Raw genomic sequence first — 12,762 nt, 5'->3', positions numbered from 1 at the left:
AGAATTTTCCAAAGGGGCATGTTATTTTGCCTCTTATGAAAATATTGGTGCAAAATAATTTGGATTTCTATCTGCTGGTGACAGGGAAAGCTTTTTAAATTAAATCTGACTCTATAAAAATTATTGAAATAAGTATCAAGATTCTTAATAATATATATGCATAAAATAATATGTTCTTTTCTTTTTTATAGGAAGAGGAAGAAAGGTAAGTTTTACTTTGCATAGTTTCATTTTTGTAAATTTAAAAAATTCTGATGATATCTACATAATTCTGTGCTTTGAAGAGCTTGAAAGCCCTTTGTAAAGTACCATATGAATATAACTATATAAGCATAGTTTAACTACTTTGATTATAGATTATAGATTCCTCTATTTTCTTCACTTTTAAAATTTTTATTTATAGATGGTTCTTTCAGAAGGTTGTGAATCCCTAAGGGATTGAGACTATGTCATGTCAATCATATACCTTAATCATATATATTAGAATAAGTGTCTAATTGCAAAACAGTAGACACTGCAATAAGAGTTTAATTGAATGAAGTAAGGAACGAAGATAAAAAGGAAGAAAGGGTGAGAGGATATTTGTTCTACTTCAGTGGAGTTGTGGTCCCTCTCCCATCAATTGGGCAGTAAAGATTTGATTGGGGCTTCCCTCATAGCTCAGTTGGTAAAGAAATAGCCTGCAGTGCAGGAGACCCCTGGATTTAATTCCTGGGTTAGGAAGATCTGCTGGAGAAGGGATAGGCTACCCACTCCAGTTTTCTTGGGCTTTGTTTGTGGCTCATTTGGTAAAGAATCCGCCTGCAATGTGGGTGACCTGGGCTTGATCCCTGGGTTGGGAAGATCGCCTGGAGAAGGAAAAGGCTACCCACTCCAGTATTCTGGCTTAGAGAATTCACTTAAGTGTATAGTCCATGGGGTTGCAAAGAGTCATACATGACTGATCAACTTTCACACACAAAGATTCAATTAAAAGAATTAGTTGAATGATTTGACACACATCACCTCCCTTTCTCTCCTCTTCTTATTGAAGGACCCTGAAATCTAATCCCAGAGACAAGCATTACACTCAACAGGACAATAATGGGGTGTAGCCAAGACCCTGGTATACCTACTCAGTTTTGCCACTTGTTATTTGGACGTGTGTCTGTTAGTTACTCAGTCTTGTCCAACTCTTTGCGACCCCATGGATTGTAGCAGGCCAGGCTCCTCTGTCCATGGAATTCTCCAGGCAAGGATACTGGAGTGGGTGTCATTCCCTTCTCCAGGGCATCTTCTCGACCCAGGAATAGAATTCAGGTCTCCTGCATTGCAGCAGACTATTGTCTGAGTCACCAGTGATTGGACATGGGTGATCCCATTCAGTGAGAGAGTTCCATCCCCTTGGAAGTGTTCTTTGTTTTCTGGTTAAGTTGAAAACTATGACATTTGCTTGGTCTTATCCAGTTGGGATGGACACAGGAATTAAGAATGAAAGTGAGGAATCATCTCAATTTTCATGGCAGATATTAGACAGCAAATTTAAATTCTTTGTCTTTGCATGCAATGGAAATTCAGTAAATTAATAATTGTACAATGCAGTGCGGCACCTTCATTGTAAGTAAAAATGATGTCAGCAAGGGGAGGTCCTGGTCACTTCTTACATTTTTGGCTCAGAGGGCAATACCGTAAATTCATCTTATTTGTCATAAATATCAGTGAAGCTATTTATATGTCAATATATGTCAGAGGAGAAGGACTGCAAATGCCAGCTCACATTTAATTTACATTTGAAAGCTAAAAAATTATGAAACTTAAATGTTTGAATATAGTATGCAAACAGATAGATAAATGAATTAATAGGTAAATAGATAAACAATCTGTGAAATAAAAAAGGAATTGACTGTGAGAACTGCCTTGATGTAATCAATTTAATTTGGTTAGTAATCATCTAGTTTACTGAGGGACAACTGTTGGATTGTGTCATCTAGTTTATTGCCTCTTTCCAAAGGTGGTGTGGGACAGCTTGGAGAAGGGCATCCTCAAAGCAGCTGTTAATTTAGCACATTCTAGTTATGTGCTTATCTTCATGTCTCTGCCATTTATTATCAAGTCATTAGAAATATGAGAGCAGAGCAATATTGTATAAACACACTTTGTGCTAGGTTTATATAATATTGATTTTTATTTATAATTTATTCATTTATTCATGTTAACCACCAGATGATTATTGAACCTTCGTTAAAATCCTGTAGGAGGCAAATAATGCAGATGCCGTGATGGTGGGAAAAATAACTGTGACTGCCTCCATGGTAAAGGCTTCTATAAACGTGATGAGGCATATCCACATAGCATTAAGTGATGAGTAACAGATGAGAAGTTAAATTAAACTGGAATTCTCATCTGAACATGAATACTTGAATTTTATGCTTCCCAGGGGTATGAGAGTCAAATTTAGTAAAACTATCATTCCACAATTGATTTATTCAAAGCTCACATTAACAAAAGTGACAAATATTTCTGTTTTTGACTTATTTCCAAAATAAGAAATACATAGAATCATTAGATAAATTTGTTATCAAAACTTGATTATAGAACATTTAATCCATATCAAGTATTGTGAAACAGTGGAAGGCTCATTTTTCTAATTTTGGCTGAAGTAATTTCTCCTCCCTTTTTACTTGTATTTTTAGACTTGTTCCAAAAAGGAATTATTCTCATGTATGTGTGTGCTTAGTTACTCAGTCATGTGCAACTCTTTGTGACCCCATGGACTGTGGCCTGCCAGGCTCCTCTGTCCATGGAATTCTCCAGACAAGAACACTGGAGTGGGATGCCATTTCCTACCCCAGGAGATCTTCCCAATCCAGGGATTGAACCTGGGTCTCCCACACTGCAGGCAGATTCTTTACCATCTGAGCCACTGGGGGAGTTCACAGTAGAGGTATATAAAGATATAATTCCACCAATGTTATTTAAACCACATACTTGACATCATGCTATAAGAATACAATTTTTGATAATCTAAAGTTCTAAGAATCAAAAGAAATTCCGTCTGTATCTGTGGTGTTAAGATACAGATGCAAAGATGGTGTTAAGATAAAGATAAGAGCAAATTATGCTTTATTTACTTTGAGTTATGATAGTTTCTTGTGTTATTTTTTGTTTTCCTGTTCAAATAATAATTTTTCTAGGTTTTCCTCAGATATTGAGAATTACCTAATATCATTATATCTTTTCTTTTCTTTTTTTCTTTAAAAGATGATCAGATATCTCTTGTTATTTCTCATAGTCTTCCATGAATTAAAAAAAAAAAAAAGATGGCAGGTGTTTTAGGATTGGCATCTGATAAGTTACTAAAAACTAAATGGCATGTAATATGAGTGTGAGAGTTCAAATATATACATATTCTAGATTTCCCTTTGTGTTTTCAGTCTTTGGGTAGTTTGTCCTATGGTGCTTTGACTTTACATTTTTTTACCACAAGCATGTCTTTGTGTTTAATTATATTTCTTTTTCCTTAAAGCACACTTGTTGTTTTTGGTTGTGCTGGGCCCTCATTGCTCTGCACGGGCTTTCTCTAGCTGCAGCGAATGGGCTGCTCCCTAGCTGCGGTGCGCGGTCCTCTCATTGCAGTGGCCTCTCTAGCTGCAGAGCGTGGGCTCTGGGTGCTCATTCTCAGTAGTTGCCAGCACCTGGGCTCAGTAGTCGCCGCTCGCGGGCTCCAGAGCACGGGCTCAGTAGTTGTGTGCACGAGCTTAGTAGCTCCGTGGCATGTGGATCCTTCTGGACCAGGGATCAAACCTGTGTCCCCTGCATTGACAGGTTGACTCCCATCCACTGTATCACCAGGGAAGTTCCATCACAGACATCTCTAATCATCTCTTCGGGTCTGATTGCCGTAAAAACGGAATGGAAACTACACATTTCACACAGTGGATTAATTCTATTTTCATGTTTTTGAGAGAAGTAGTGTTTTTTTCATGAATAAGGTCTGACTAAATATTCTAAAATTGATTGTTAACCTTTTTCTCATTTTATTTTTTACCTTTCTTACATATGAATTTCCATTGTTTACATGGAATATTTTGATATAACATGTTAATGCTCAGCAAGCCACTATATTTTGCTAATTGAAAATTTTTTTTTCTTCGTAGGGACAAAAGGGAGAACCAGGATTAGTACCTGTTGTAAGTATACATGTATATACGTTTTCATGTACCTTTGATAAACTTAGTTATAGCATCATTGTATATTATTGCTTATACACATATTTTCAAAAATAGGAAATTTAATTATTTTATAACCAAACTTTTAGTATAAAACAAGCAAAATAAAATAGATCAATTCTTAATTTAATATGATATTTCATGTTTATTTTTTCTGACTTTTATTTATTTATTATCCCATGACTAAAGGTGTAAATCAAAATTTTACAAAATATATTGTATGTGAATATAAAGTGATAATTAAGATGTATATTTTTATAGTATATTTGGCTATATCATCCAAATGGAGAGGTATGATTTAATGTGCCACACTTCTGGAAATATGTTATGTCATTGCTACTGCTATTGCTAACTCACTTCAGTCATGTCCGACTCTGTGAGACCCCATCCCTGGGATTCTCCAGGCAAGAACACTGGAGTGGGTTGCCATTTCCTTCTCCAATGCATAAAAGTAAAAAGTGAAAGTGAAGTCACTCAGTCATGTCCGACTCTTCGGGACCCCATGGACTGCAGCCTACCAGGCTCCTCTGTCCATGAGATTTTTCAGGCAAGAGTACTGGAGTGGGGTGCCATTGCCTTCTCCGATGTTTTGTCATTATCATGATGTAAAGTCCATAGTGTATAGAGTTCTTAAGAGTTATTTAGACTTGGAGATGATTGTAAAGTATATCATTATATAGGATGAAAGTTCCTCACTATTCTCCTTGGGTTTAAAGGAGTTATCATTTTGTTAAGACAAAAGTAGAGCATGTTGATTTATTTGACAATATTTGCATTTTTGCTTTGCTTTTAAAATGACTTGTTTTTAACAAAGATTACCTAAAAAGTGAAACCATTCATATTGTTTGTGTTCATTTAAAAGCACAATGCCTAAGGTACTGTATTAAGCACTTCCTAAATATTTATTTGTTTGTCTTCACAACAACTCTGAGAGGGAGTTAATTTCATAATCATTATCACCATTTTACAGAAGAGGAATCTTAAGTAGAGAGATGATAATTAATTAGTTCAAGGTCATACAATTGGTAAGGGTTGGAGTTAGGATTTGAACGCAGGTTTCCTGGATCCAGCATTGGCTCTTAATCACTATACCAGTACTGCCTCCTTGTATTAGAATTTAAATTAATGTCTTAGCCTTATAAGAAAGTCAGGGAGGAAATGGGCACCAACTGTTAACATTCATTTGTTCTAAAATAACAACTGGGCCTTTTGTTGTTCTTCTTATCTGACTATTGAGTTTTCTAAAACTCTTTTGAAACTTTATCTCTGCACATTGTCTCGTTCATTGTTTAGGTGACAGGCATACGTGGACGTCCAGGACCTGCAGTAAGTAGTTTCTCAGTATTCGTGGTATTCCTTAAGTTCTTTGAGATACTGAATCTTTATGGATATTATGTACACGACAAGACAACAGATTATAAAACAATGATGTGCTTGGTTTCTTGAAACATTTTGTTTTGAAACAATTTAGAGTTTAAACATTTCTTTGCAGCAGTGAATGAAATTGATGAACCCTATTTAGATTAACTGTACTCATTGAAATTAGGGCAAATTAGTCTTGCTGACAATGATTAAGGGTAGACTCCTTTTATCTGTTTCATGAAATAAACTGTTAATTCCATCTGTTATTAAAATTAAATTGATAGAATTTGATATTATTGATATATTTCTGATATATTCTATTGTAATATTTACTATTACATTATATAACAGTATATTAATATGTATTATATTGATATGAGTAAATATTACAGTAGAATTTGAGAAGATATATATCAGAATGGCATATTTCTGGTTTAGCATAAAAGACTACTGATTTCAGGTTTGGATTAGTGGTAGCATTCACAGGTAGCCAGATGTATAACACACACACACACACACACACACACACACACACACACACACACACACACACACACACACATTCATGAAAATTTTAAAGCACATTAGATCAATGTAAGTGAAATATTGATAAACTTCAACAGATCTGCTGTAGTTGTTCTGAAGCATTTGCTTTTAAACAACATTATGTTTTGGATTGAGTAACTGTACAATCAAATTTTTATCACTCAGTTGAAACTCTTTTGAAGAGAAATAAAATTCTCCTGGCAACTGTCATTTTCTGGGGAAAAAAGTTAATTTAAGATATAAGCACAAAAAACCAGTTTTGAAATATAATAATCATTTGTTATTTTAATGGAGAAATAACTGCAATTGAAGTTACCATTTGGAAAATTCTTGGTGGGTTTTAAATTTACAATGGAGGTGAGGCAAAATTAAAAAATGATATTGGATACTTGAAGGCATACAAGGTAGTAGCAGAATAAGCTTGTTTTGCCGTTGCTTTTGTCAGCATCTTGAATAGTGATGAATAGTTTGGGATATTGTGTACCAACATGAATTCATACCTTTCCTCAGAAAAATTGAAAATTTGGAGTTTGGACAATAATGTAGTTCTCAAAATTTGAATTGTAAGTTTCTGTGTCTAAGAGAGCAAAAAAAAATTATCCTTGCAAATTTACAATTTTTGTTCAAACTAATTTATACAACTCATTGGGTACCACATTGTTATACTTACTTCTTCACAAGTCTTTAAGCTTCAGTGTGAAAATAAATAGCCTTCCTGTATACACAGAACTTTTATACATGCATGACTTTATTTTCTGTTGTCTTCAGCGGAAATTTTAAAATAGATGGTATTTCTGTCTTCCAATTTTCTTATATCAGTAACCTTTAGAGCAAAATTATCTGAAGTATACATGTTTTACAGACATAACCATCATTTTCTGTTTCAGGGACCACCAGGATCACAAGGACCGAGAGGAGAGAGGGGCCCAAAAGGAAAACCTGTAAGTTGCGGTGGAGCCCCCTCTTCGTGAACTTGAACGAGCAAGCCCATCTATGGCGAGTTCCGAGGGTGCAGCAAAGAGCCAGTGGCAGTTTTCCTTTCTCACGTCTATTAAACACGACATAGAATTCAGGTCATGAAGCGATTGTGCATTGATCCTGATTCAGAGGAAAACACCACATGCTAATAATTACCTATGATCCTCTCAGATAACACAGATGATATCCATGTGTCCTTTATGAGGTCAAATTAAAGTAGAATCTAAGGAAACATAATGAATACCTCATATTGTTTTCAGAAGTTGTAACTTATGAGTAAACAATGCCAACAATGCATCCTTGAGAGAAAACGCCCAAGTTATGTGATCTGTGGTTGCTCTAGGAATAACCAAATTGGATAAAGGAAAAAGAAATTATAAGAGGACAAAATTTTCTTTCAAGTGGTTCTGTAATGAATTGATTTCCCGAGTAATACTGCCTTTTTCATTGGGCATCTGCTGCAGAGCTATCAAAGGAGTAATTTTAAATATTAATAAATTCATTACCATAGGGAATACCTTTAAATTTAAATAATCAACTCTATGTTCTTGAGATAAGCCATGAGATTATTATATAATACATGCTAAATGTTTTCTCTTGTTAAGAAGTCCTATTATAGCAATCATTTTTCTTTTTTATATCTCACCCTCAAAATTTGTCTTTTATATATTAATACCAAATACTTAGATGAATTTGTGTATCAAAAATAGATTCAGATGAATCTATGATTATCCTATGTTTCAATCTGAAAAATTCAAACTGTTTAATTTTCTGTCTAATGATATCTACTAAGATGTAACTTTCTATGGGTTTTTAACCTTCCAAATATGTACTTATCCATATCTAAATGGGAAAAATGGATGAGCAAGGAAGCAACAAACCACCTTAAATATATAAGTAAGGAAAAAAACATTCTAGATGGTGTTATTAGGAACCCTAGCCACTGGTTTCATCTTTGATACTGTTTTTCGATTCTACTCATTTCACCGAGAAGGGAATGATGCCAGTACTGTTTCCAAACTGCAACTGAAGTTATGGAAATTATTTGCAGGCTTGTAGGTAAACGACTGTGGCCCCAAGGAAGAAGGTCATAGCCATGTAGGTGGGCAGTAAAGCTGGTTTCCAATGACCTCATGGCCCATTCTTCACTGGTGTTCTGCCATGCTACCTCCCCGGCATTGGTAGCTGAAACCCCATTGGTAGACATTCGGATGTCTGTCCAGAAGCCTGGGATGCAGAGACAGGTGGAACATGACTTCAGTTGGGTGGAGGGTGGGTGGTCATGCAGAAAACATTGTTCCTCAATGTACTTGTGCCCAGAATAATTGATAAAACTGAGTCCTAAGTGTAGGTGGAAGCTGATGTGAAACTCATGGTTGGAATTACAGAATTTCTTGTTAGGATTCAATGAATCTACTCCCCACTCCTCTTAGTCTCTCTGTCCTTTCTCTTCTCTTCTCGACTTAGTATGTTCTAAGCTCCATTTCCTATCTTGGTTTAGTCTGAGACAATCAATGGGAAGTGTGTGTGTGTGTGTGTGTGTGTGTGTGTGTGTGTGTGTGTTAAAAAGAGTGAGAAGTAACTATTTATTTGGAATTGAGCAAGACAGTGCTGGTAGATACCCAAGTGGAAAATCTGCTCCTCTCTTAATCCTAGCAAGCAGTGTTGTGATGGCCACGTGTTTGATAATAACTGATTTATTTTAAGATAAATTTATTTTATTAAATTTATTTTAAGAAATATGCCTATAGCTTGTGCTGATTTCTCTGGTATAAGTACTCCCACCACAACTTTCTCCAAGATACTGGCATGATGTCACAAATACCTGCAGGGAGAATGCTTTCCCTCAGGTCCTAAGACGGGCTGGGCCTAAGAGCCTTACCTGGACAGATGCTGTGGATGCCACAAAATAGGCTGGTGATGCAGTCACATATGCCATTGTTCTCCCCTTTGTTACCGTCAAATGTTACAGAAAGCTTATAAAATAGAGCAGTTTCTCACTCTTAACACCACTGATGCTTGGGGACAGATAATTCCCTGTGTTTTGTAGGATAATTTGGCAGCGTTCTTGGTGTCGACCCAGATGCCAGTAGGAACACCTGCTCCCCCCCATACCGCTGTAACGAATACAAACATCTCTTGGTGCTGCCAAATGCTCCCTGGCAGTGGGGAGGGGAGCAAAGTGCTCAAAATTGGGAGCTTCTGATATAGAGATCCTCTCACAAAGCCCTCCTGACTAGCCAGTGATCACCCTGGTCCTCGCTCACACATATCCTTCGTTTGAAGTGTATTGTCCTGAGAACTTCATAGAGACAAACTAGCAACCTGTCAGGAGACGGACGACAATCAATGGTGTGCTGAGTTCTAATTGCGCCTGTCACTTAACCTCTGTAGCTCTCTTTCCTCATCTGTAAAATGGAGAATATACCAGTTATTACTAACTCTCACACTTCATAATGTGGGTGATAAAGTTCTTTTTGATTTGGGGGCATTATTATTCCTCTTTGTGAATGTTTAAACGTTGCCACCTAGTGACAATCTACAAGTATTTTTTACTGTGGGTTGCCTCCTGAGATAGTGAAGTATCCTGGGGGAGGGGAAAGAATGATTATAGAGAGAATGCTTACCTTGATACAAAACTTTTGTGATTCGTCACACGTGGAAATATGAAAATATATATTTTAATGTGTTCTGAAGTTATAGTTTTTGTTTTAAATATTTATCAGCAAAATATCACATATTATATGCTTTTTTTCTTATTTTCACTTATAGTCTTGCTTATTATGTTCACTTAGTTTTAGATAATTTTCACAAATTTTTTTATTAATTTTAACCTCAATTTGTATAAAAGTAAATCATGTAGGCTATTTATAGGAGATACCATGGAGGCATAGAATGCATCATGAAGTCAGTGAAAAAGTGGGCTGTCTTCAAAGCAGACTTTGAAACAGGATTTTTAATCACAGAGGGCTGGGGAAAGGACCCAATTTTTGAGGATTAATATTACCCAAACCTCTCTCTACTCCCAGTGACACTAAATGTAGTTTTTGATTTTGCTTTGGAAATCTCTTTGGGAGCAGAGAGAATGTTTTAGCTCATTTTTTTTGTATTAATGATACCTGATTATTAATTAGCAATTTCACATTTAAAAACACATTAAGTTTTCCACACACAGTTGTCTGAGTAGGTCAGACAACTATGTTTTATATGCCACCATTGACAGCATACATTTCCAGATCATGGTGTCACATTTGTATGATCTGGAAGTCTTAGGCAGCAATGAAAAATTAGCCTCCATTATGTAATACAATGAAAAAAGAGTAGAGTGAGTAGTCAGTTTCTGAGAAACCAGTTTTCAAAATGTGAGTGTTTTTCAGGCTGTTATCTACTTCTGTTTGAATAGATAACTTTGTTTAATTATTCCACTACTCCAAGAAGTAAACATGTCAAACAGGAGTGTTTTAATATATAAGAATATATTAATTACATTTCTGAATAGCTCTTATGCCACCCTCCCCCAAACCATCATCTGCAAGCCACCTCTCCTCCCCACTCTGTGTGTCCTATGCTTCCTCCCTCCACTGTATGAGCTCATGTTTGCTTATTGTATGCTGATAGAGTCTCAGGTGTAGGCATGGTAAACCTCCTTTACTGTTTAACTCATCATATGTATATATATATATATATATATATATATATATATATATAGAGAGAGAGAGAGAGAGAGAGAGAGAGAGAGAGAGAGAGATCTATATATATATATATATATACATCCCTGCTTCTAATTAGTAAAATCATATTGAGTTTTGAGTTCTTTGATTCTTCCTTTTCTTTCTTTGGTCCTATTATGCATTTCCAGGGTTAAAAAGCTAGAAAATACTTAACAAGACTTGTGGGAATGGTGAGGTTAGGAGATGGAGCATTTCCAGAACTGGGGACGTGGCTGTTCCCCAAGCTGCCTTCAGAATGTGGGTTAGGAGGAGGGTGGAATTTGGCAGCTCTAACTCATTGCTCACTTCCCTGAGAACTAGACTTGGCTGAGTCCCCGTGCCTTTCCCTCTTCTCATGGGGCTGGTCTACTTTTGGGAGTAGTAGGGAAAATAAAGTATATCAGACTTCAAGTACGAGAGTAAAGGAACTGAAATGTGAAAATGTAGTACTCATATGCTGTCTACTCTGAGCCAGCAACTATGTAAAACATTAAAAATTAGCTGAGGAAAACCACAAACACTGTTCAAAGATCCATAAAGTTCTTTTTTTAAGTGGGGAAAAGTTAAGCAGGAACATACACAGTTAATTTAAGACAAGTGAGTTTAGAAATTGTTGACTAAATACCCTTGAACAGCAAAATTGAAACAAGTGAGGAAACTTATTCTAGAATATTGACAAACTGAGTACACTCTTATAATTATTCCAAAAGAGCTGATACCTGGGAATCTAACATATCAAGAGTAAAATTCCTACCCAGAATGTGTCCTCTCCTGATGGCAGAGGCTGTGACCAGTGCTGAAATCTGCAGTTTTGGTGTAGCTGATGAAATTACTGGGGGTGGCTAGATTGCTCTTTTTAAAAAAATAATGAACACTTCATCTCCATCAAGAAATTTGTGGTTTTTGTTTTCTCCTTAGTACATATTTGGCAATGGGTTCTAGTTTCTTCTGGTTTATTTTTCCAGGGGCCTCGTGGTCCTCAGGGAATTGATGGAGAACCAGGTGTTCCTGGTCAGCCAGGTGCCCCAGGACCTCCTGGGCATCCGTCTCACCCTGGACCTGATGGCATGAGCAGGGTGAGTGGTATGCATTGCTTAATATCTTCTTTAGACAATATTTTAAGTTTGGGGTATATTATTAGGATCTTAAATTGTGTTAGTTCACATATTGGTCCTTAGCTGTAAGAGCAGCTAAATGAACATAATGCTGCTGTGAGTAACAATAAAACTAGGAATTCCACAGGGAATTGTCGGAAAACTCAAAGTATCACTTTTCAAAGATGCTGCTTCAAACGGCTTATATCTCCTAATATCAGTTCTGGGCACTGGGATTTTGCTCTTTCTGTTGATTCTAAAGGACCACTAATATTTTTCCCACCGTGAATTGGAAAGAGAAATACGTCTTTCTCCTTTTTTGTTCTCCTGGCTCAGAATGCTGAAAAAAATCTGTGTCATGTCCTCCCACCAAGGAAAGATGACACACCCGGGATGATGCTTGCGAAAGGGCCACTGCGTAGATGTTAAATATGCGTTCTGGTTACGTCTCTGAATGTTAAGTTCCTACCAGAAATAAAATAAAACGAAATGTCTTTCTATGCCTGCCTCTTTGAATTCTTAGTGGCAGAATTTTGAGTAGATTTATGAGCAAATTGCATAGTACAGCAACGAATGAATGGAACCCTGAAATGTGATTTTTGTTTTACAACAATTTTTACATTTGCTTTTCAACTCATTGTAGAAGGAATTGCCAATTTATTTTTTAAAAATATGCACCTTCTTTTCCCATTAGAATCTTTAATTTGATAGAACTCCTGGAATGAAAATGGACAGTTTTAGTCAATTGGGTTATCAGAGATATTTAGATGTGAAGGAGAGAAGGTAAAACTGTTATCGATTTTGGAATATTAGAGGATTCATTTAAAAGATCATAAAATTTTAATCAACTTACATAAATACAGT

At 36.1% G+C, this 12,762-nt stretch overlaps 1 protein-coding gene across 2 annotated transcripts in view; it reads left to right on the top strand.

The window, feature by feature from the left end:
• COL5A2 (collagen type V alpha 2 chain) overlaps nt 1-12,762 on the top strand; it is a 148,486-nt gene that overhangs the window by 75,517 nt on the left and 60,207 nt on the right. For both annotated transcript variants that reach the window (XM_065931912.1, XM_065931911.1), the window contains exons 3-7: nt 192-205; nt 4,137-4,169; nt 5,502-5,534; nt 7,004-7,057; nt 11,770-11,880. In XM_065931912.1, the coding sequence (XP_065787984.1) occupies nt 192-205; nt 4,137-4,169; nt 5,502-5,534; nt 7,004-7,057; nt 11,770-11,880 (245 nt within the window). The remainder of the gene's footprint in view (nt 1-191; nt 206-4,136; nt 4,170-5,501; nt 5,535-7,003; nt 7,058-11,769; nt 11,881-12,762) is intronic.

This window comes from Muntiacus reevesi, chromosome 3 (genome assembly GCF_963930625.1).
Source record: "Muntiacus reevesi chromosome 3, mMunRee1.1, whole genome shotgun sequence".
In the NCBI taxonomy this organism is placed as follows: domain Eukaryota; kingdom Metazoa; phylum Chordata; class Mammalia; order Artiodactyla; family Cervidae; genus Muntiacus; species Muntiacus reevesi.
Note: the sequence above shows the minus strand (reverse complement) of the source record. Positions and strands in the feature narration are given on the sequence as shown.